Source organism: Anoplopoma fimbria, chromosome 20, assembly GCF_027596085.1.
Source record: "Anoplopoma fimbria isolate UVic2021 breed Golden Eagle Sablefish chromosome 20, Afim_UVic_2022, whole genome shotgun sequence".
In the NCBI taxonomy this organism is placed as follows: domain Eukaryota; kingdom Metazoa; phylum Chordata; class Actinopteri; order Perciformes; family Anoplopomatidae; genus Anoplopoma; species Anoplopoma fimbria.
In genome coordinates, this window is record NC_072468.1 from 4,773,238 (window position 1) to 4,796,347 (window position 23,110).

General features: G+C 40.7%; 2 protein-coding genes across 2 annotated transcripts; both read left to right on the forward strand.

Annotated features, from left to right (window-relative positions):
- Positions 1-130: 130 nt before the first annotated feature.
- ice1 (KIAA0947-like (H. sapiens)) lies at positions 131-10,698 on the forward strand. The gene is made up of 20 exons (XM_054621325.1): positions 131-357; positions 559-617; positions 1,160-1,271; positions 1,441-1,517; positions 1,608-1,645; positions 1,741-1,823; positions 1,981-2,057; positions 2,204-2,241; positions 2,349-2,431; positions 2,533-2,569; positions 2,696-2,752; positions 2,867-2,953; positions 3,112-3,488; positions 4,299-6,770; positions 8,061-8,229; positions 8,443-8,603; positions 8,897-9,087; positions 9,236-9,336; positions 9,432-9,530; positions 9,853-10,698. The coding sequence occupies exons 1-20, from the start codon at positions 268-270 to the stop codon at positions 10,032-10,034; spliced, it is 4,590 nt and encodes a 1,529-aa protein (XP_054477300.1). The 5' UTR covers positions 131-267; the 3' UTR covers positions 10,035-10,698.
- Positions 10,699-11,479: 781 nt separating this feature from the next.
- On the forward strand, positions 11,480-21,754 carry LOC129109593 (terminal nucleotidyltransferase 4A-like). The gene is made up of 12 exons (XM_054621695.1): positions 11,480-12,786; positions 13,464-13,587; positions 15,588-15,634; positions 16,327-16,447; positions 16,657-16,764; positions 16,847-16,975; positions 17,271-17,484; positions 17,996-18,122; positions 18,219-18,322; positions 19,481-19,668; positions 19,880-20,017; positions 20,222-21,754. Exons 1-12 carry the CDS (start codon positions 12,053-12,055, stop codon positions 20,666-20,668), a joined length of 2,481 nt encoding a protein of 826 aa, XP_054477670.1. The 5' UTR covers positions 11,480-12,052; the 3' UTR covers positions 20,669-21,754.
- The last annotated feature ends 1,356 nt before the right edge of the window (positions 21,755-23,110 follow it).

The window sequence follows — 23,110 nt, forward strand, 5'->3', positions numbered from 1 at the left end:
ACTGAAAGCCTTTGTTCGTCATATTCAATTAAAATCAACCCAGAGTGTGAAAGTGACTATAACGTAGCTAGTATAAATATTTTATTTAGGTAAACCGGCATCACACGGACCTTCCCCATGAGGTCCTGGCTCGGGTCCTTGGTCAACGTGGGAGACGCGAAAATGTGAAGTTTATTTTGAACCTGTCAGGAATTTGTGTCACCATGGTCGACTTTTCATAGAATATAACATAACGCCTGTCAGGGTTTGGGTGGAATCTGTCTTATCATGATGCCAGGGGACAGCCAGTCCAAAACGGCAGCAATAGCCGCGGAAGCGACGGTCGGAAACTGTCAAAACTGCCCTGTTTTGCACCAGGTCGGGTCATCTTCCTACAAAAAAGTCAATTAAGAAGTTCCGTTTTTGTCTTTAAAGACTGAACATAAAACAGTCTTAAGACAGCTGTGACGTACATCTGAATTAATGTGTTTTTTATCTTATCAGCTCAAGTGAACATTATTGGTAATAATACATGTCCCTGTTTGTTTTTGTTTTGTTTCTTCCCGTCTGTTATTACAGAGCCTGACCGAATATGTGTCGTCATTTCTGGCACTGAAGCAGAAGATAACGGTTACCGAGTGAGTAATAATGCATTCTAGTTGCCATGGTGAGACCTCTCATCCATACATTTCAGTTAGATTGCCGTTATTGAGCTGGACACCATTAATACTTAATGTCGTTTAAAAACAACACCGGTCAGTATTCAGGAAACATACCTGTCTTGCAACGTTCGTGACATTTCTACGGACCCCGCAGGTATTGGTTGTAAACTAGTTAATTTAATACTAAAAATCTGTGTTAACTAAACTATGAATTTGTTCTCCAACGACACGTTATGTGTTTGACAATGAGATCAATGGACAAAATTGATTTATTGACAAAATGTCCACTACGTTTGAACAATCAATATTGATTTATTGTTGTTAAAGCATAGTCAGTCAATATTTACTCTTGTATCTCTATTAACTGCTGTATAACGCTGAAATGATCTCAATATTATATAACTAGCTATTAACTTCCTGAGTGGTTTATGAAGGATACATCCGCACAGACAATACGTGCTTTCATGTTGCATGCTGCTGGTTTTAACACAAATCTGTTGTGAACATGTTTTATGCAGTGACGCCATCAGGCTGCAACAACAGCTGGAAGAGCTGCAGATCAGATTGGTTACTCTGGAGAAAAAGACAGCAGATTATGAATCTGTGCAAGCAGAACTGGAGGAAAAGAAGGTATGCCCTTTCATTGTAGAATCCCATTTAAAGGATATTCTAACTGATACTAATAATGTATCTGTCTTCTGATCTTATGCTTCAACATAAAGTCCCTGCATACAATTCCCCAACTTTGTTCTGCTGTCATGCTGATACAGTATTCACACTTTGTTTATTCTTTTTATAGGATGCTCTTAAGACCTATGAACAGATGTCTGAAGAGATGGACAAATTGAAGCAGCAAAACAGCAAGACAATGGCAGAGTAAGAGATAATTATGCCATAATTATGACACTGCAGATAATGGAGTAATCTTTGTGGTAAAATGTTAACTATTGTTTTCTCATCCGTCAGGAATAAGAAACTTGAAGACCAGCTAAAGGATGTGAAAGGTAGAAAGAGTTGCGTCATTTGTAAATTATAATATATTAAATTGTGTTCAAGGCACCAGTGATTGTATTTGCTTAATTGTCTTTCCATCTCTAAGAACTGACACAGTCACAGTCACTTGAAAACGCCCAGCTGACGAGGGAAAAGGCCTCTGTAGAAAATGATTTGCTGAAAACACAGGTGAGCTAAAAAGTGATCTCAAATACACTTGAGTTATTTGGATTTGCTATTATCTCATAACGGACAATGAGAACCATAGTTTCCCAGAAGCTTTGTATGTTAAATGTAGCTCAGGAAACTTCATAATCTTTGTTCATTCTAATTTTCACCTCTTCAGATATCTTTGAGGGAAACTCAAGCACAAGCGGATCAAGTTGAAAAATTGATAGAGGAGAACGCCAAGACAACAAGCATGTAAGAACTTGTTTCTTTTTGTGTTATTTGATATGAAACCTTGATGAACTTTATGTCATGATTATTCATCATTATCATCATGCTTGTGAGAAAAATAATAAAAGAAAACTATGCTCAAAGTCACCATGTTGTTTTCTCCTCAACAGAAAGGACAACCTTGAAAATAAAGTTAGACTGCTTGAAGGTTAGTATTGAAATTTGGGTTTCATACAACAGCATGTCTTGAATCTGTGTTTATATGACAAAGCTTATTTGGGGGTTTAGCTACATATATTTTTGTCTGTATTTCAGATTCGGTTTTCAAACAGAATCATCAAATATCCCAACTGACCAAAGATAAGATTCTGCTCGAGAGAAATATCGATGACCTCCAGGTGCAGTAATGACCTTTTTATAAATGTCAGTTTGGTGGAAGTATTTCTTAAATAATGTTGAACTGAACTTTTTGTTGTGTATTATTTCAATTAATTTGCAGGTGAGACTGATGAAACTGGAAAGAGAAAGGTGTAAAGGTAAAAAATGTCAAAAATAAGTGGGCTCTGATGTTAAGGACGTTTTTATCTATAGAAGAGCAGCAACTTTTTCTGACTTAAAAATATATTTCAAATTTAAGCAATATCTGGATTTTCTGTCTACAGAATATAGGAGCACATCAACTCAAGCACGTGCACCTGAGGAGCCTAAAGTTGACAAAGGTATACGATCAGCTTCACTTATTATTCATTACATTAACTTAAGGAGCTTATCAGATGCAAATTGTTGTAATTTTTCATTCTGCAGCGTCTGATTGTTTTTGTCTGTTTTTTCAGAAAAGTTCCAGATGCTGCTACAGAATTTGTGGTCGTGTGTGGAACCTCAGCAGCAGCAGCTCTCTGCCAACTTGTTAGACTTAACTGGTGAGGCACCATAAAGCTGCCTTGGATATCTGTGTGTTGTTACTGGCATTACTCGAGAAGTGTCTTCACTTTAAATACTTCGGATTTTTCGATTTTGTTTGCATTTCTTTCAACATTTTAATTAATTGCAATCCTCTATTTTATTCTTATAATTTCAGAGTCCGGATCCAAACAAGTTCTACCCTGCTCCCCACAAAGCAGACTGCACCCTCATTTGAGTTGCACATCCCAGTCTGCTTCCCACAAGACCAGTGAATCCCACAGTTACCCCATGCAAACCAATGCTGCTTTTACACAGTTCAAACCCTCTCCTCTTAGGCAGAAAGCCATCAGGCAGCAAGTATCTCTGCAGTCAACAAGTCCCATGAAGAAAACGGACACTCCAAAAAAGAGCAAGCGGTTCTCCAAGGAAAACAAAACTGAGGAGTCATCTGCTGACCCGGGCTGTTTGGAAGTATCTGTTGGGGAGATAATGGCATTGTTCAAACCGATGCTTCCCTGCATATCACCTGTACCAGATTTGGGGAGAATTCAGGTATATTTCATGCAAATTCTTCTTTTATTTCCCACAAAAGCGTTGCATAGTATTATCTGGGGACCTCTATTAATTTGTAAGAATGTCGTCTGTGATTTTAATTCTTTGCGAATCTGCCATGTCAGTGATTTGTCTGGTAAATATTCAACCGCAAATTACCAACCATATTTTGCCAACAGAGAGGCCATGTGATAATATTAGTCCCATGCGAATCGCCATCTCCTGAATTGGTCATGGCTTTTTTTTGGTCTTTTGTCTGTCTTTTTCCCGTTTGAGAATTAAGGGAGGCTGCGATGAGCAGAAGCACTATTTGCCAGCTAGTGACAAAATGTGGTGTCTTAAAAAATGTCCCTCCCCTCGTTTTTCTTCAATTTTGGTTATTGTAGTAAGTAGGTTGTAAGTAAGTTGGTGTTAAGTTTACTTCCACATGACTCTAAAAAAGTCTTACATTTAACTTGCCTTAAGCTGTAGGAACCCTGGATGGAATTTAAAACCACTTTCCAAAGGGTATGTTGTGTCAACTAACAGAGACTCAAGTCAAGTTAGTTCGTTAAATCAAAACTTTGAATTCTGAAAAAAACACTTACTGGATATCATTGTGTATTGATTGAATTATGATCAATTGAGTAACACACAAAACTTAGATTTTTCTTGTATGACATGTTTGTGAATATACTTGTAATTTATATAGTGTTATTTTAAGCACTGGCTCTTTTCTTGCCTTCTGATCAGCCTGGTCCTTCGCAAAGTGCCATGTTGGTTGTATCTTATTACAAATTACATCCATGTCTCATCCTTTCTGTCTTGTAGGACAAAGAGATCGAATCTATGGAGACAACTGATGGCGAAAAGGAAAGCCCTCCTAAAATCTCTGATGATGGTGTTCTTCATCTACATGAAGAGTCCCTACTCATCACAACATCAGTAACCAAACACTGTCCGAAATCTTCTGGACTGCCAACAGAGGAGAAAGTTGACTCGCCAGTGGTCACAACACAGGGAGTGGAACACAGCTCCAATGAAAATGTGTCCAAAGACTTGGGACAAAACTATTTGAGTGGCATTACTGAACTGATGGGAAAAAGTGGCACAGATGGTGAGGAAATACATCTTCGAAAACACGTGCCGATTGAGCAGGACCCAGCAACTGTGCCATTACTGTCAGCATCATCATCATCATCTTCTTCTTCCACATCAGACATTACAATTTTGGTTGAGGTTGTCTCGGTAACTACTGAAAGTCAAGAGCCATCCTGCAGTGTAAATCCCAGTAGCAGCATTGCCAATGGCTTCTCTCAAAGCGAAAACGCTTTCGGAAGTGCAAAGGAAGATCGGTCAGAGACGGTTACAAAGATGGATGTTGACACAAACCCCAGTGATGTTACTGGGACTGAAACCGTCACTCCTGAGGGTGGAGAGTCACCCAGAAGTAGTGATACAACTGCACTCTCTGAAGAAACAGGAAATGTACAGTTAGTTTCTTCCTCGGTTACTTCCTCAGCATTCATTGACTCTGTGACAAACACTGAGGTTACAAATACAGAAAATGGGTCAGAAATAGGAAAAAGGCATCAGGACTATCAAGATACCACCGTCTTTAAACCCCAGGGGAATAAAAGCTGTCTTAGCGAGGACACAGAAGTACCAGACGATAATCCCCGTTTGTCAAGCAGCAGTGATGACATCATTAGTGTCTCAAATAGAAATGTTGAAGAAGGGCTTGAAAGTGATGCATCCATAAAACCTTTTGAAGAGGAAGTTGGGAATAAAGCCCAAGGAGCTGGAGTAGTTGATGTAGCAGCTTCTTCCTCAGAGTCAAATGGTGATAACAGACCTCTGTCTCCTGGCAAGTCTCCACTGTTGAAGATAGAAGATGATCAGCCCCATGCTGCCTTGGAATCTGGTCAAGCAAACGTTGAAACTCCTTCAAAAAAGGATGTTGACATGGAGACGTTGAACAGTGAAATGCTTGCAGATCGTGGGCCTTCCCTCTCTGACTCCCCAGAGACCATCAACTGTGAATCTCTGAAAGAAAGTATACATTCGGCATGCAGGCAGTTGAGTCCTACATGTCTGTTGCCCACTCTGGAATTGCATGCTTTGACTAATTTAGAAGGTGTCATTGAAAAGGCAAATGACCAAGGCCTGCTTCAGGACAGCACAGACGCAAGTAACCATAAAGTGAGCAAATATAACTTGCGCTCTGTTAAGTCTACTACCTCATTAAAGAGTGCTGCCGCCACAAATGGACGAAATAAATGTTTGGAGTCGTGTATAAAAGTCCCTGAAAAACAAAGCCCTCGTGTAATTAGAGAGGAAAAACCTAGCCAAATTGCAGGTTCAACTAAAGCTCCACCAGAATACATAGGCCAAGTTCTCTCTGAAATGGGCCCTCCACTTCCTTGTCTTCTAACCCCCCTGAGAACGCCTCCGAAGGCGGGCAAATCAATCAATCCCAGGCAGGCTATTGGGAAACTCTCATTTCCTTCGCCCATGGATAGATTGGCTTCCCCTACCACCCCTGTCCAGGCCCACTTGACACCCAACAGCCAGCAGCTGAGTTCCTCATCTTTGAACAGTCCACTTCCTCCAAACGGAGTCCCCTCATCACCACTTCAGTTCGGCTCTGCCACTCCAAAACATGCCGTGCCCGTTCCAGGTCGCCTGCCCTTGACGGCAATGAATTCCTCCCCGTCGTCTTCCTCCAGTCCATCGCAGGAAAACTCCATGAGGATTCTTGACACCATGTACCCAGAGCTCTCAGCGCACGGCCGAACTCTGAGCATTCTCAGAGGCAACGTCGGCCTCAGCATCTGTTCATCGGAGAGTGGAACATCGCCTACATCGACCGACAGTCAGATGTCTTGCTTCAAAACTGTTAACTCCACTTCAACGGCCTTCACCAAGACTGAGACGAGAGGAGCAAAGAGACAGGCCGATAGTCTGCCTCAACCTAAAAGCAGCAAATGTCTCAGGCTGGATAACTGCTCTCCTACCGTCAGTCGCAAGCAGGTGCCTTCCTCCTCCTCAAACAGTGGAGAGGAGACCACCTCACCCCAGACTCCGAGCATCAAGCCGCTTAAAAATGAGACAACCTCTCCATCCATGAAAGGTGGAAAGCCTGCGGAGCAAAATCTTATAGTACACTACTTAAACAAGATTGAAAACCAGGGTTTTGATCTATTGCCTGTGATCCAGAGCCACCTGTATGTTGGCAACCTGCCCAAAAAGCCTGTTTTGAGAGACGAGGAGAAGGAGGTGATCTCTAAGATTTGCAGCTCGGTAAGTACACTGGTTTATTTGGCTTGTGTTTGTAACTGTTCTTGAGAGAAAGTAGCATTTTTCGGTGATCTCTGTGAGGTTATTTGGTCCACACCAGATCTTAAATGTCATAATTGTTATCTGCATAACTGAATCAAAGAAAGAAGACCTTTATTAACTTTATCTAAATCTGTAATCTATTTAACAGAATTGGCTCATTCTCATTAGTACTTTTGTTGTGAATACAAAAACAAACCTTAGCTGTGTCCCAATCCAGCGGCTGCAGCCCGCGGAGGACCCAGCCACGGCAGTCTACGTCGGCCGGGTCCTTTGAATACTGCGAAGGCTGGACCGAGCGGTCCCCGAAATGAGACGGTCTGGTCCACAAATTATTTCCTGTTTGCGTCCCCAGCTCGTTGCGCCCCCACCCTTTTGCCGCTCCCGTCTCCTAGCAACCAGCTGTGGTTGTCATAAAATAGGTAAAGCTAAGTTAAAAGATTAAAGTGGACGAGCTGCTATAATAGCGCAGCGGCTCTCGGTAGCATTAGTTAGTTAAAAGCGTCACGTAAATTAACCGATCATTTTAACACAAGTGTGATCTGATCAGATCCCTTGTTTTTAGTTTTAACACTTGTATCTGTAGATATTCACGTGAGTTAAAACCCAATAATTACATTTAAATGTGAATTCTCCCGTTGCTGGTCCGCTAGTCGCCATGTCATTAAAAAATAAATAAATAAATAAATAAACTTCACCGACACGCAATGAATCTTGGGATATGTTGGGCCGTGAAAGATCCATCGGTTGTGTCCACCAAGTAGGCTGCATTTGTCGGCCGCATTAGAAGGAGTCTTTGAAATGGGACGGCCTCGTCACCGCCGCTGTGACGCAATCATTCTACGAATACACCCTCCGCAAGATGCAGCCGCTGGATTGGGACACAGCTCTTGACTGTGGTTTGAAAGGGAGACTTAATAAGTAAAAGGTCAAATAAAAAAATAAAAATAAACAACCACAAGTCACTTTTCACTGTTTTCTAACCCTGCTTCTGGGTCATTTTGGAGTGTCTGTGACGTCAAAAAAAGAAAGGCCATGGCAACCACACCGGCATACATGCAATGACAAAGGAGCCTATTGACTATTTTTAGCCAGTTTTTCCCATATTTAAAGAAACTGCATATACACTCTGATCATGGTAGGAAAAGTAGCTCATGCCAATAGCTCATGAGACAAAGTGTGTTGTTTTCAAAAGTCTGTGTTCATGTGAAATGAGCCGTGCATGATTTTCTTTCTCACATTTTTTTCCTTCAGCTTCAGGCAGATGATATGATTTTGGCCATCCTGAACAAGCTGAAAGCAGGAAAACCAGATCCAAGCAGGAACTACATGCAGGCCCTCTGTAGAGTGTACACAGGGATCTGTAGACAGAGGAGAGACTGGGAGAAGGCTCACATCCTGGCCTACAGCCTTCTCACAGAAGGTTAGCAATTTGTGCCATACTGTTTTTCTTAAAGCTCTCATACACACTCGATACACCTGAACAGGCATTTTAACTCGTTTTGACAATTTAAGCCTTTTCGCTCAACTGTTAAGACTGTCTTTACTTTACATCGGTTGTTTTTCACCTGAGGCCCCACTTCAGCGTACATTTAATTAACGCTTTTTCTGTCTTACTGTGTCTTCCCTACTACAGATTACCCAGACTCCGCTAAGCTGATTCTGTTCATGGTGACAACATGGCCCAATGTTCTTTCACACAAGAGTGCTCTGTGCCAGGCAATACATACGGTCACCAAACTGAAGGCACAAGAAAACATCCTCAGCTGCCTTTCAGTATTCCTTGGTTGGGAGAAGGTGAAGTATTTGTAGAGATGGGGCTCTTCATTTGTTATGCTTTATATTAAAATCTTGCTTGTCTGATTGATATCTTCTGACTCCTATTGGGAATTCAGTGGTGAAAACATAGCCATTTTATTCATTTCCTTTGAATTTTAGACACTTTTCGCTACATATACTGCTTGATTTTCAACCTTTGTGACTTGTTAAGAGTCACTTCATTGTATTTATGAAATCTTCTTTCCCATTTGCATCCTCTCACTTTAAGTAGAATGAGCCCTCTAAAACAGTATGTCTCTATATTGCTGCAGAGTCCTCCCTGTGACATTGACATGCTGATCTCCAGAATAGTCTCTGATATTCAGTCCGGGTCGAGCCTGTCTTTCACCACACATTGCCGCTACGGCCATGACCTTGGGACAGAGGTTTGGCAGAATATCTTAACACTGCAACTCCTTTGTACTCACAAGAAGTGGAAGTGGACCTATGATAATTTATTGAGGTATGTTCTTTTTTCTAACTTGAAGCTTGTGTGCCTCATGATGTCATTTAATTCACAGTTGTCTAGGCTTGGTTTAAGAAATGACTCCATTGTGTAATCACGCGTCCTGCGTTATCCTGAGTTGATCTGTTCTTTTTTGCCTTGACAGCAAAGCGTTGTGGCCATTAATGAACACTTGGGTGACACAGCCCAGAGATCAACAAGCACCCATCTCTGATGTGACTGTCGCCACCGTACTCCGACTCATAGGTCAGTTGTTTAGATCATTTACTTGGGTGTTAATGTGTAATTTAAAGATTACCAAGGGACAGTCGAGAATAACATTGTCTTTTTGTTTTAACCAGGACGCCTCGGTCAACTGGGAATCAAAGAGAGGTGTGTTTCCTCCGTGGTAACTGTCGCCAACGTCATCAACACGTTTGGTAGGCATGGACGGACTGAAGGTATGAAATATGAGAAACCTTGGTGAATACAGAATGACAGAGACTCCTTTCTATATAGTTTGATATTTGAATTACAAATATGATGTTTATCTTTTCTATGTGTGGGCACACAAATACTTACCTGTGTATTTAGGGCAGATTCCAGTATTTGTATCTCACCCGGGCATTTTCAAGTATATTTCAGTGTTTGTATTTATTTGTCAGAATTGTGCCAAATATTTTTTTTAAATAAATATAATGCTTCGACATCCCGATGTGAAAGGGAAAAGGCCATCCAGCAGATCTATTAATTGTCTAATCTCATCGTGTCTTTCCCCCCCAGGTGTGCCATGGGAGGTCCAGTTAGCAGCCATCTACTGCATCTACGACCTGTCTCCCTGCAACCCCAAACAAGCCCTGGATGCCCTGGCAGAATGGAGAGGAGAGACGTCTCAGAGCGTCCCTCCTGCAGTTACTAGCTGCATTAACCAGTTAGCCTCTGTCTGCAGACAGGTTACGAGCTGAGAGAGACGCACATGCTGCACTTATTCACATGAACATGCATGTGGGTCTGTGCCTATACTAAAGATAGGGTGAAAGACGTTAAGCTCCTCAAAGTTAATTTAACTCTCTGACTGGCAGCCTATGACAGAGCTGTTTACTGTTTGGGCACATTACAAATGGGATTGTGCTCTTCCTTAATACACGGTGCCTGGAGGCTCATATTAAGTCTTGAATAGAAATGTGCTGTCAAAGACAACTTCAAAGACAGTCAAAAGTTTTAGTTTTTCTTTTTGTTACGTGCACTTCTACTTTAAAATTAATACAATATTTAAATGTACTCTGATTTTGTAGCAAAACTGTCCTACATTTTTATTGTTAGAAACATGTAAAATTGTTTTTCCAAACATTTTAGCTGTCCACGCCCTGTAATAAAGGTACTGGCTTAACTCCCTGCCTTTTTTTTTTTTTTTTTTTTTTTTTGCTGTTCTCAGGTAATGCTCTAAAATATTGTCAAATATGTTGGCCTACATGTGTTCTGGTTCTATTTGTGGCGCTGCTGTATATGTTTCTTCGTTCAAGTGTAAATATGAGGTATCGCTGTTTGTATGATGGAAAAATAAGATTGCCACAGTAATGTTTTGTACAGTTTAACGATTCAGAGGTTATTTATCTTTTTCAAATTAAAATTTCTACATATTGAAACAATTCATGTCTGTTTTTGTGCATTTTCTACTCACCTGTCTCAATGCAATAAATTCTAAAGCCATGAAACTGGTTATTAGGTATTAACACTGCTGTTTATACCTTATGGCTTTCAGTCATAAGAAATTGGTGAGGCAGCGAATAATGATCCAACCAAATTACTTTAACTATCACGTTTTATCCATTCTGCCCGGTCTGATTTGTGAACTATTTTAAGAAACGCTTAAAAGCAACAGTTTCCGGGGCCAGCCACCCTTCAAAATAAAAGCCCCAAATCACATTAGAGACAAACTTTGAAGTATTCAGAAACAGATCCATTGGCTAGATAAGTGTGTGGCCAAACAATAATTTGACTCCAATTTTGTTTTATTACTGTTGATGTAATTTCACGGAAATAGACATAACACTTCAAAACAAGGACAACAAAGGTGGAGCAGGTATCAAAATAATTGTTTTCTTGACAAAAGTATTACTATGTCAAGAAAACAATTCTATTTTGTTGAAATGTAAAAGGGTACTAAATATAGTATATTAAAAATTAATAGAAATCTAGAATAAGAAGGTTTTAGACAAGTATAAGACAGGAGTTCAAAATAAATCCTCAAACTAGGAGAGTTGCAATTCCTTTCAAAAACCTATCATCAATAAAATAAATAGCTAATTTAACATGTGTACAATATTGCAGAGGTAGAAAGTATCATTTTGAAATGCTTTTCAATTATTCTTTCTTCCAGTGGGATTATGCAAGAATCTTTTGGACAGATATTTGTAATAAATCACAGTATTACATCTTAAATATTATTAGTGGTTATTGTTAGTCAGAGAATGTTTGTAAAGATGCTGGTGGTATAATAAACCTCTGTTATGGCAACAGCTTAAAAAATGGACATCATGTGATAATAAATAAAACAAATATTTTGTATTTTATAAAAAAAAGTACAAGTATATTTGTAGATGTTTGTAATTATGTATTTGGTCTTTCAGAGAGAAAAAGAAAACATTACAAAAGTTTAACTTCCGTTTTGTCTGGCTGGCATGTGGTTAACTTGACGCCTCGTCCAGTCTGGAGGGGTGTGTTCACAGATTTAAATCCCTCACACATGCGTAGACGCTGATCCGTGCTGCTGGGTGCGCCATATTGGCTGGTTTACATGGGGAGTGGAGTTGGACAAGCCGCTTGAAAAACCGAACCAGTTTCTGGACGTGAAGCATTGCAATGTTAACAACTAAATTGACGCGGTAGGATTTATTTGTTTTCTCGAGTGCAAAGTCTTTCATTTGCAAAAAAAATTGCTCGCCATTTCCCCGTGAAGACGTCCTCTACCAACTCGAGTCCAATGGATCCCAGGACCGCTTGGATCCAGCCGGAGCAGAAGGGACCTGCCAATTCCCTGTGGATGCACATTTGGGAAACCTCTCAGGGATTTGGAGCAAACTCCGGCATCGACAACCACCTTCACCACCAACGCAACTTCGCAGCGCAAAACGCGAACTCGACGGAGTCCAACAGCGAGTATTGCAAAAATGTAGCGCCGCCGCCGGGCTGTGTGTTCGGGAAGCTGTCGAAGCGAGACGGCGGCGGCGGCGGCGGAGAGAGGGGGAATGTCCGGAGGAAGGCTTCGCTGTCGCCGTCCTCCTCCTCTCTGGACTCGGAGGCCGAGAGCTCCTCGCCTTCCGGCTCCTCTCTGCAAATCGATAATTTGAACGTCGCAGAAGAGGCCAGCCGGTTTTTACACTACGGCGAGCAGGAGTTGAACGAGGACAATCTCAGACGACAGTATCCTCCTCCTCCTCCTCCTCCGCCTTTTCACAGCGTTCAGCAACACTGTCGCAGCATGCAACAATCCGGCGGCCACACCCCCACCGGGACGAAAAATCAGCATGGGAACAAGCACCACCACCACCACCACCACCATCAGTCACAGGCGACCGGCCGCAGGAGGCACCTGAACAGGGCGAACACGTTCCACGGCATCAACCCGCTGCTCTCCCATGTCTGCAATGGACAACATGTAGACTCTTCTTGTAGTAGCCTGTGGAAAACCAGGCGGTACAGCCCTGGCATTAATGGGTAAGGATATAGGAGAGGTGGGTGTGGAGGGGGCTTTTTATTTTTTTTATTTATTTTATTTATTTTATTTTTTATATATTATATTACAGTCATGGCAGGATTCTCAACGTGACTTTTTGGGGTTCTGAAAGGAATTCCATCAGGTCACAACCAACACAATGAGCAGTGGTAAATGCCAAAGATGCATGTATTGTAACGACAAAATGTTTAATATGGATGAAAAAAAGAATCACAACTCTGCCCTTTTTTCCCCCTGTACGTTTTTAATATATATATCTGAACCTATTTTTCTTTCACAGAAAACAGAAAAAAATATCCTTGTGGTCTCTACAATAAAACTATGGATGTATTTGGCCTAACAAATATACTTTAATATATAAGTTTGGTTATGTTAGTCAGATTTTGTTCCCCCATCAGTTTAAATAGTTTGCAAAAAACAATAATTTAAGTTTCTGTGAGTGCAGATGTATGAGGCACAAATGCATTTTCCTATTTTCTTTCAGTGCTTCAAACATTACCTTTTTGTTTTAACCAGCAGTACAGTCTTCGGTAGGCCCAGGCCTAATCCATACTTTTATTTTATTTTTTTTATCTCAAATACACCCAGCAATACTGTCCAGCACTCGCACTGTTCAGGCCATGATCCCAGGTGTCCTGTCTCCCTTGATTCTTTACAGTCTCCATGAAGAAATTGTGGACTTCTTCAACTTCATGTCACCGCGACCAGAGGAGGAGGCCATGAGGAGAGCTGTCGTGAACAGAATAGAAAGTGTCATCAAGGACTTGTGGCCCACAGCACGGGTGAGTGTCGGTGGGCTTGGGACAGTAACTCAAGCTGTGGGAACAGAATACTCCTCTGGCCTACACAGTATGTAAGACTGTGACCTTTGAGATTTTTTTTTTTTGACTTGATTATGTGAGCATTACCTAAACTTTTGCCCATATTGTATAGCTCTTTTTTCCTGATGTGCTGCTAATCATCCTTAAAAAAAAAACATCCAATCTCAGTGAGTTGCAGCTTCCTGTGGCATCAAGTTTGGATCTCTAAACTTTCTGTGCCAAAGTTGGACAAGGGCTAGTTAACTGTGTCACAGTGCTTGAAGTCATGAGTTCTTTATAGCAAAAGTAAAATATGTCATTGACACAGTTTTATCAGTTTCAGTGTTTTAATGCTGATTCACTGTCAGGTGATTATTAAACCCTGCTTACTCTTAAAGTCAGTGGTGGTTTTGTAATGGACAGCTGTATGTTGAGATGTCTGATGTGGTGTTGACTCCCATATACATACATGAGGGAGACAGAATATTGCCATTGAGTTGAATCGTAACCTCTCCGACACTGTTTAATCAGACTGAGCATTAAAGGCTTCGGAAAGAAGAGGACTCATTCAAGGGCCGTCGTATTGAATAATTTGAAACTGGTTTACCCGGTTAAATGGTAATTCTTTTTGATAAATTCTCCCTTCTCTGTTAACACAGAACCAAGAAACCTAGCTTATGAATCCATTTCAAACAAACAATGCTTAAAAAACGCCTGCGTAGTTGCCATTTAAAAAGTGAGATTTTACTGATGACCTCTGGGGTTTACTTGTGCCAGCTCCCCTAAGGCAGGATCAGATGTTTAACCCCTTATGAGCCAGAGTGTACTAGGACAATGCACACAAGAACAGGCTTTTTACTGCCCTGGTCCCCATCCAGGACTCATTTTACTATAAAAAGCATTTTAGACTTCACTTCTGTGTCGGGATTTTTCATCACGTTTTCTCTACTACTAACATATTGTCTTCGATTGCAGGATCTGCCATTATGTAAGCTTGGTTTTTAATGACATTTTATTTATTTTATTGAGTAAAGTTTATTTCTTTGCAAAGCTCTTATGGCTTGTTTAAATCAATGTTATTGTGTCTGGAGGTTTAAAGCACTTCATGTATCCTATTTGGCCACACTTACAGTCAGCAGCCCAGTTTACACTGCACGGTTAAACAGAGTTGGCCAGATGTAATCATTATTCATGTCACTTGCATTCCCAAAGTAACATTAGTGAGTTATTTTCCATTGTATGTTGCCAACAGAATGTAAAACAGAGTTTACTTTGTAAGAAATGCATTTTTTGGTTAACATTATAAACATTTTTGAGCTAATTGTAGCCCAGACAAGTCCCACCGGGCCTCCCTTTTCTCTAAAGACAAATCCAATTTGTGTTCCTCCTCAAAGCGGTGGTGGTACAAATGTAAAATGTTTGTATTGGGCTTTGGTCCTTAACTAGAAAATGGTTGTTAAACATTAGTGGAGATAAGACCACAGTCAGAAATAATATCTAATAGCACTTTCCAGAAATGCTGCCCGTGTCCTACAGAGACCAGCGTGTCCTGTTATTTAACATTTGGCTTTTAGCAGTATTTTGAGAGACTTCAAACTAACATGCGAAGTTAAACTTTAAGAATTTTACATGCACATCCATCCAATGGATGATTTAACCATGACACAGTCAATTTTCAGTATGACATGTTTTGCCTTTTGTAGCCATCTGCAGTATTTCATTTATCATTTTTATTATTTTAAGAACTATTTATGAAGCTGCTGGAATTTAGCAAGCTCAGTAACACCTACTCAAACTATCATTTGAGTTTTAAGCAATAATGTACAAGGGGCATGGAGCAGTACAGCTAAACTGCCAACAAACATAAAGGTCAAACTATCTTAGACTTTAGATATCTATATATATATATACACGTTGATAATGGTCACCATAATGTTTAACGACTTTAATCAGACTTTATTTATTTGTTTTGTACCCTGCAGGTGGAGATATTTGGCAGCTTCAGCACAGGACTTTATCTTCCATCGAGGTAATACTTGTTTCTGTGTTTTTTAATCTGCATTCTGACCTTATGTGGGCCAGTTTTGGGAAGAGGGAGCACTATTTTTGGTAGGTCATAGTTATGTCTATTTTCGTCAGAGAGCATCAGTAATATGTCACCATACAGTATTCAGCATTGCTGTTTAGTAGCAAAGATACAACCACACTGCTGGGATTCAGACATTACTCTTGTCATATGCTGTCATTGAGTTTTTGTAAAAAGGTTGGTTCCTTGTTATAAGGACAACAGGGTTCTACAGCTGAGCAATACTGTGAAAAGTTGATTTCGCATTAGTTGTTCAAATAAGCAGGAGTTTAATCATTTCAAAAATTTCATTTTGAAATGATTAACCAGTAGTCATTAAAGATATATATTTTTTGAGTGGCAGCACTTTAATACAATGATTGTTTCAAACATAAAACCACTTTATTTACTTAAGACTCGTCATTCATTTGGTCTAAACTCCATGATCAATATTGAATATGAATGAGGGCCATGTCTTCAAGATCATGAACTAATTAGCTTAAATGCCTTTTCTTCTTCTTTTAAAAACCTTTCTTTATCTTTAAATTTCACAATTTAACATTGTGATTGCACAACTTTCCCATAAGCCTGGATTAGTTACACAACCTAAAACTATTTTTGTTAAGGTACAAAGTACTTTGTGTTTCTGTTTGCAGTGACATTGACCTGGTGGTGTTTGGAAAGTGGGACCATCCCCCACTGCAGGAACTGGAACAAGCCCTGAAGAAACACAATGTGGCTGGGCAATATCCCATTAAGGTCCTCGACAAAGCTACAGTAAGTCACCAGGAGAGAGCTGATGGTGTCTTGTTTTTTTTTTTTTTTTTTTTACTTTGAGAACCCCACACAGGCGGGTTTAAAACTGATGTTGGGTCCTAACTCATGACTTAAGGGAATAGCTTGTGTCAATTAGTTCACTATGAATCATGAAATGTTGATCGGTTTCTTTTGGATTGTTTCCAATTGACTCTTTGACCTGTCCATAGGTGCCAATCATTAAGCTAACTGACCATGAAACAGAGGTGAAAGTGGACATCAGCTTCAATGTAGAGACGGCCGTTAAAGCAGCACAGTTCATCAAAAGCTATCTTAAGGTAAACCTTTTAACACGTGAAATGTTCAACACAAATGTGGCCTTCTTCGTTTGTTTCTTATGTTTGTCTTTCCATCTCGTAGAAGTACACTGTTCTGCCGCCTCTGATCTTCGTCCTGAAGCAGTTCCTCCTGCAGAGGGATCTGAATGAAGTCTTCACTGGAGGGATCAGCTCTTACAGCCTTATTCTAATGGCTATCAGCTTCCTGCAGGTACACAAAATGCTGTCTTGACTATTAAAAACACAGCAAATTTTGTCATCATTATTATTGTTATTACAATTTTGTTTGTCAAATCATCTGAAAAGCTTGGAATTCTGTTACAATTTAATGTAGTTGGGATAAGTGTGAAAGAAGATCACAAAAGTAATGTTTTGTTGTTTGTGTACTGTTGTAAGTGGTGTATGAAATAATGACATTTTAGCACCACTTACACCATTTTTGTATGTGCGCGTGATGTTTCAGACTTGATCTGTAGGTAATGAGTGTTCCTTGATCTGCTAATCAGTTACACCCTCGAATCGACACACGACGTGCAAACATCAACCTGGGCATCCTGCTGATCGAGTTCTTTGAGCTGTACGGCCGCGATTTTAACTACATGAAGACCGGCATCCGGGTGAAGAATGGAGGAGCTTACCTGTCCAAGGAGGAAACGCTCAAAGCCATAGGGAGTGAAAACAGGCCATCCATGCTCTGCATAGAAGACCCAATACAGCCAGGTCAGATTGGGATTTGAATTGATGAATAAATGGGAGAGTGACATGATTGAGACACACATCCATGTAAAGTGTATAGTTATGACATCAATCTAGTAGCAAACATTTATCATCCACTCGTAGTGCATTTACGGAGGAAAAAAACGTGACAGATGGTCTTTAAATAGGGTAAAGAACTATTGTACAATAAACTGCTTAAACATTCCGAAATACTAAACAAAGTGGGGAAAGGAAGCAGATGTATCACTGTAATTCAGTGAGACCGTTTGAGTTCTGGTTGGAGATGCATTGTTTCCAGTGTGTCAAGTCATGTTACATTTGTGAGTGAAATGACACCCAATTACTCTTTTTGACTGACCGACCCTACCTGTAGAAAAGGATAGCATCAGGCTCTTTTACGCCTACATGGCTTGTGCCGTTATACATGTCACTGGAATTTAAACAGATTGTTGTCCCTTTTTATTGTATTGTCCAAAGTAATCGACATATATTTTCATTTTTTTGATTGTCACAGGGAACGATGTGGGCAGGAGTTCGTATGGTGTTTTGCAAGTCAAGCAGGTGTTTGACTTTGCCTACATGGTGCTGAGTCACGGAGTGTCTCCTCTAGCTCGCGCTTACCCCAACAAAGACTATGACAGGTTGGTTTCTCAATGAATGAAATCGTTCCTTACTGAGCACTAGTTTTGAGTGTGTTCTGGTAGCTTGATGGACCACACCTTTTATTTGTGTTACAGTACTTTAGGACGCATCATCAAGGTCAGCCCCGAGGTGTTGGCCTACAGGGACTGGACAATTAAGAAGTGGGGAGCCAAGCAGTATGCCAAGCTGGAGAACCATGGTAACTTTGTGGGAACCTTGGAATTACATCTACTTTGTAACATTTAGGGTGTTTTTTTACATATGTGTCCATGTGGTCTCGATGTTGGTCAAAATGTTATACATTCTTGCTTTTTAGTTTGCGTCGTGTTTATGTTGTTGATTGATTATAAGCATTCTTAGTCATAATTGATAACATACGGTGGATTTGACCTATTAATCAAGAAAACACCTGTGCTGATTTGCATCGATAGTTTTATATACACGGCTTTATACATTACATTACAGTCATTTAGCAGACGCTTTTATCCAAAGCGACTTACAATAAGTGTATTCAACATAGGTATTCAAGAGAACTACTAGTCACCAGAAGTCATAAGTGCATCTCCTTTCTTAAACAAGCATCTAAAAGCATAAATCAGAGCAAAAGTATAGTGCAGAAGCAAATTACTACGAAAACAATAAGTGCAACAAACTAATACGAATGCAATAAGTGCTACGAGGAAGGCTCAGGGTAGTACTTCTTGAAGAGGTGAGTTTTCAGCCTGCGCCTAAAGATGGGCAGCGACTCTGCTGTCCTGACGTCGGTGGGGAGTTCATTCCTCCACTGAGGGGCCAGGACAGAAAAAAGCTGTGACCGGGTGGATCGGCCGCAGGGACCTCTGAGCGACGGGGCAACCAGTCGCCCCGAGGCAGCAGAGCGAAGTGGTCGGGCGGGGGTGTAGGGCTTGACCGTGGCCTGGAGATATACAAAGGAATTATAAAATTGCTCCCTGAACGGATTTCAGGATGGGCTGATGGATTTATTAGTAGTGTAGCTTTTAAAATCATGCTACAATCACATATCTGCTGTCATAAAATCATGTGGGGTTTTTTTTTTTTTTTGGGGGGGGGGGGTTTCACACCACAAACTTACTGCACTAGTTTCTGCTTGAAAGTGGACCGAGAACCACCTTTTCACATGGTCTCTGTTCAGTTGTTTGGTCCGCACCAGCCCAAATAGATCGTACTAACCGCGCAAACAAACTTGGGTTTGTCAGAACCAAACAGGCTAGGTGTGATGGCACCTTTTTAGAAAAATTATTTTATTTTTCCTTTCTTTTTTTCCCCCGTCAAGTTATGTAGTAATATGCCTGATGCTGAAAAGAAAATTCAACACAAGTGTTCTGTTTGGTCCTAGATGTCGAGACCTGTGAGCAGGACCTGGCCAGGCTGATGCTGGTTTCTGTGGAGGATCAGAGAGACTCTTCCTCCCCCCTCAGTACTGACTCCCCCTCACCTTCTCCAGTCTTCCTCCCCAGCCCGCAACACCACTCGTCTTCATCATCCTCTGCCTGCTCGCTCTCCTCATCCTCCGGTAGTGACATAGTAAGGCCAAAAGATATTTTCTCTATTAAAACATTTACTATATCAGTGCCAACACATGGAGCTTAACAATCACCTGTTTTTCTTTATTTAGTTTTCATACAATCACAAAGATCTTTGTCAGAATAACATGATAATAGCAAATACCTTCTCCATCATTTGTCCATATTTTCTCCTGTGTGTGCAACTTAAAAACTGTGTTGTCTATTTCCAGGAGTCTGATTCTCCCCCGAGCAGTAATTCTACTATCCAACTCCATCCCCTAACCCTGGCCTCAGTCCATTCAGTGCTCCAGATGGCTACTGACCTGAGGGCCACTCATCCAGCAGGCTTTATCCACACCACGCCTCAGGTGGGTTTATTTTTCCCCTTCTACAGGCTGCATGAGCCTTCACTAAAGAGAATTTCAATTCAAACGGTGTCAAACATATTAACCCAGTACTTGGAGTGTTTTTTATGTTTCAATTTGGGCATGAAAGCTATTGCACACAAAACTTCAAAAACTTACCCCTGGTAGAATTCCCATTCCATATTCTGCTTCTTTTTAAATCTTTAGGTCCAGATGTCCCTCCCAGAGAACCTTACCATCTCCTCGCTCGGTGATTGCCAGTTCTACCATGAAAATCCACCTTCAATCAGTGTTGTGCATCGTCACATGTCGCAAGCCGCCCACATCTCCCAGCACACTAACTCCACAAGCCCTCTCCCGAGCCCCCTCCACCAGCTCCACCACCCTCAGATGGGAGGGCATCAGAGCCACACGTTCACCATGAGATCCAATTCCCATGGCTCACTTGAGCCGCACAAAGTTGGCTTCAAGCACAACCAAGGTGGAAGCCTCCGAGGTCAAACCCACTCTCAAGGTAACTTCAGTCCCCAGCGGCAGTTTGTTCCCCAGGGTCACAACGCGGCACCGGGTTTCAGGAACCAGCAGCAGTACAACCGTAACACCTGGCGGCGCAGGAAGAGGGAAAATCTTCCCGCTCTTAACCAGAGCAGATGAGAGACATGCATGACTTAACTGGCAATGTTTTTTAACACCTCACTCGGCCCATCATGAGTCTTGGAGTAGAGGAGCTGTGAAGTATTTATGATACAGCTATTTTTTTTTTTTTTTTTTTGTTGGAGGCTCTCTCAAAAACACACCTACTTGGTCCTGGAATTCACAAGTCAATGGAAGTTGTTTCCAGAGGTGTCGAATGATTGATCTCTGCTAGCTCTTTAGCAAGCACTAAGTGATGCTACAAGGCTCTTGCAGCTGAAGGAAGACTGTAAAAGGACTAAAGTCTTAACTGTGCTCATTTTTTTTTTTACATCCGGCTGATGATAGTCAGAGGCCCTTCCTCTAAATTTCATGCACACCAGCACGGACTTTGAGTTGGATTACTGATTCCCACACTGGGTCTTACTCCTCTTCCAGTGTCCCTTCCCAGCAGCTAAAGACTCTGGCTGGTTGGCTAAAGTGTTTCGATCAAGCATTGAGTTTCCATTCAACTTGAAAACCTTTTAGAAAGCAACATTATGTGCCATAGTACCGAACTGATTTTCAAACCTGGTCGCTCTTGAAGTTTTGAATCTTATTGGGCCTTTTTTGAGGTTTTGGGCTCATCTGGTCTTCTGAATGCAACTCCCTATCGGCTACGATTTCAGAGTGCTCACAGCTTGGACTATCATCTACAAATTGTACTCTGGACCGGAGCGAAGCACTACCTTTCTACCTATGCAGCGCAACGCTGACTTGATGTTTTTGGTGTGACGGCACAAAACGGACCTTGTCTCAAGTGCTTAAACTGTGATGACTTGTCTGAATGTACCAAATGTTTCTCCTTTTTGTGTGTTGGTCATTTGTTCTCTTGTTTTTGTCACCAAGGGCTTTTTTTTTTTTTTTTTGTCACATTCGCACTATTATGTTTTGTTTTTGTATTGTCAACATTGCCACCTTATTTTATGTTTGTTGCGTTCATGTGCAATAATTGCTTTTATTTAATTTATGTCACATTTTGGTTTTATTTTAGTGGTTGTCCCCACTATAAGTTGGATTTTTTTTTTTTTTTTTTTGTAGACAACATTGATCTGTGCAATAGATGGATTTAAGGGCCTTGAGTGTGAGTGTGTACATGTGAGTGTGTACGTGTGTGTGTGTGTGTGTGTGTGTGTGTATATACAGCTTTCCAGCAGAAGGGGGCGCTATGGCAAAGCAACATGAACAATGTGCCAAAAATGACATGATTTACCATTGCATTATGATCACGCCAATCGCTGTCCAAATGTTTTACTGACACTACTCGTGTTACTTTTTTTCAGTTATTCAAATTTTATTTGGGTGTATTTCCTCATGATAGTCTGAGGCTGTACTGGGAAATGCACCTTTTAGCAGTGTTCACTCATGTCATTTCAAAAATAGTTGGTGCTACTTATTACCAGCAAAGTGCATTTTCTGCCTTATATCTCCTTTTTGATTCTGTTAAAGCAACAGGTTAACTGCCTTCTTAAATGACCAAATTTGCCCTTCTTTCCTGTACGTAGTCATTTTTCTGTTCTATTGTTTTCTATAAGCACTGCCAGGTTTACTTGGCTTTTATTTTTACAACCAGCTTCAAGGTGTATGTTCCAGGAGTAGACTCCTACTGCAGTCAATGATTGTTAACATTAACGTCATGTCATTCTTTTTCTTTTTTTTAATTCACAGGTCATAATTATAATAGGCAAGAGGTCCCTCCTCTCCAATATTTATTGTCAGCATTTCTACATCTTGTAAGACAAGGTTTCAAAGCTACATAACTTACACAGCAATCCATAAGGGGACTTGAGCCTGGGATGTTGCAGATTCACCATAACTGGAGTTTTGGTAGCCATTAACAAAACCAAATTTGGTGATTGTCATGTGTTTTTAAAAGTCTGTGATTATTGTACTACCCTGCACACCCAATATGATGGACTCAACATGATACTGTTAGCACTATACCCTTGTTTTCAATGCCGCTTTTAACAAGCCTTCTGGAGGATGATCGATGCATTGTTACATCATATTGCCACAAACCAAATCCCCAGCCCAAGTGTGTGTAGTTAAGGATGGGTTGTTATGTGTAATTGACTGACATATAGATGTATACCTTGGTTTTTTTTTATGTAAGTTTTCTATTTTTTTAATAAAAAATTTTAAAGCTCCATTTCCGGTTTTGTCTTTACATTTGTGTGTGTTTTGTAATGCTAGTGCATTTTTGCTTAATCTTTTTATATGGTTGCATACAAAATGTATATGTAAAGTATGAATAATGCTATTGTTCCGAAGTTAATTGAGAGGGGAACTTTTTAAACTTTTTGATTTTACAGTTTCCAGTTGTCTATTACGATCTTGTTTGCACTAAGACGAGATTTTCCAACTCGACTCCACGTGGTAGTACCATGTAGCTACCGACATTCATTCTGTACTTTTGGTTCCAAA

Excerpts from the sequence above, each read along its gene's own strand:
- LOC129109593 (XM_054621695.1), top strand. The coding sequence starts at position 12,053 with ATGGATCCCAGGACCGCTTGGATCCAGCCGGAGCAGAAGGGACCTGCC. Across the intron at positions 13,588-15,587 it reads ACTTGTGGCCCACAGCACGG|GTGGAGATATTTGGCAGCTT; the intron begins GTGAGTGTCGGT and ends TGTACCCTGCAG. Across the intron at positions 19,669-19,879 it reads CATCCTCCGGTAGTGACATA|GAGTCTGATTCTCCCCCGAG; the intron begins GTAAGGCCAAAA and ends GTCTATTTCCAG.
- ice1 (XM_054621325.1), top strand. The coding sequence starts at position 268 with ATGATGCCAGGGGACAGCCAGTCCAAAACGGCAGCAATAGCCGCGGAA. Across the intron at positions 1,272-1,440 it reads CAGAACTGGAGGAAAAGAAG|GATGCTCTTAAGACCTATGA; the intron begins GTATGCCCTTTC and ends TTCTTTTTATAG. Across the intron at positions 3,489-4,298 it reads CAGATTTGGGGAGAATTCAG|GACAAAGAGATCGAATCTAT; the intron begins GTATATTTCATG and ends TCTGTCTTGTAG.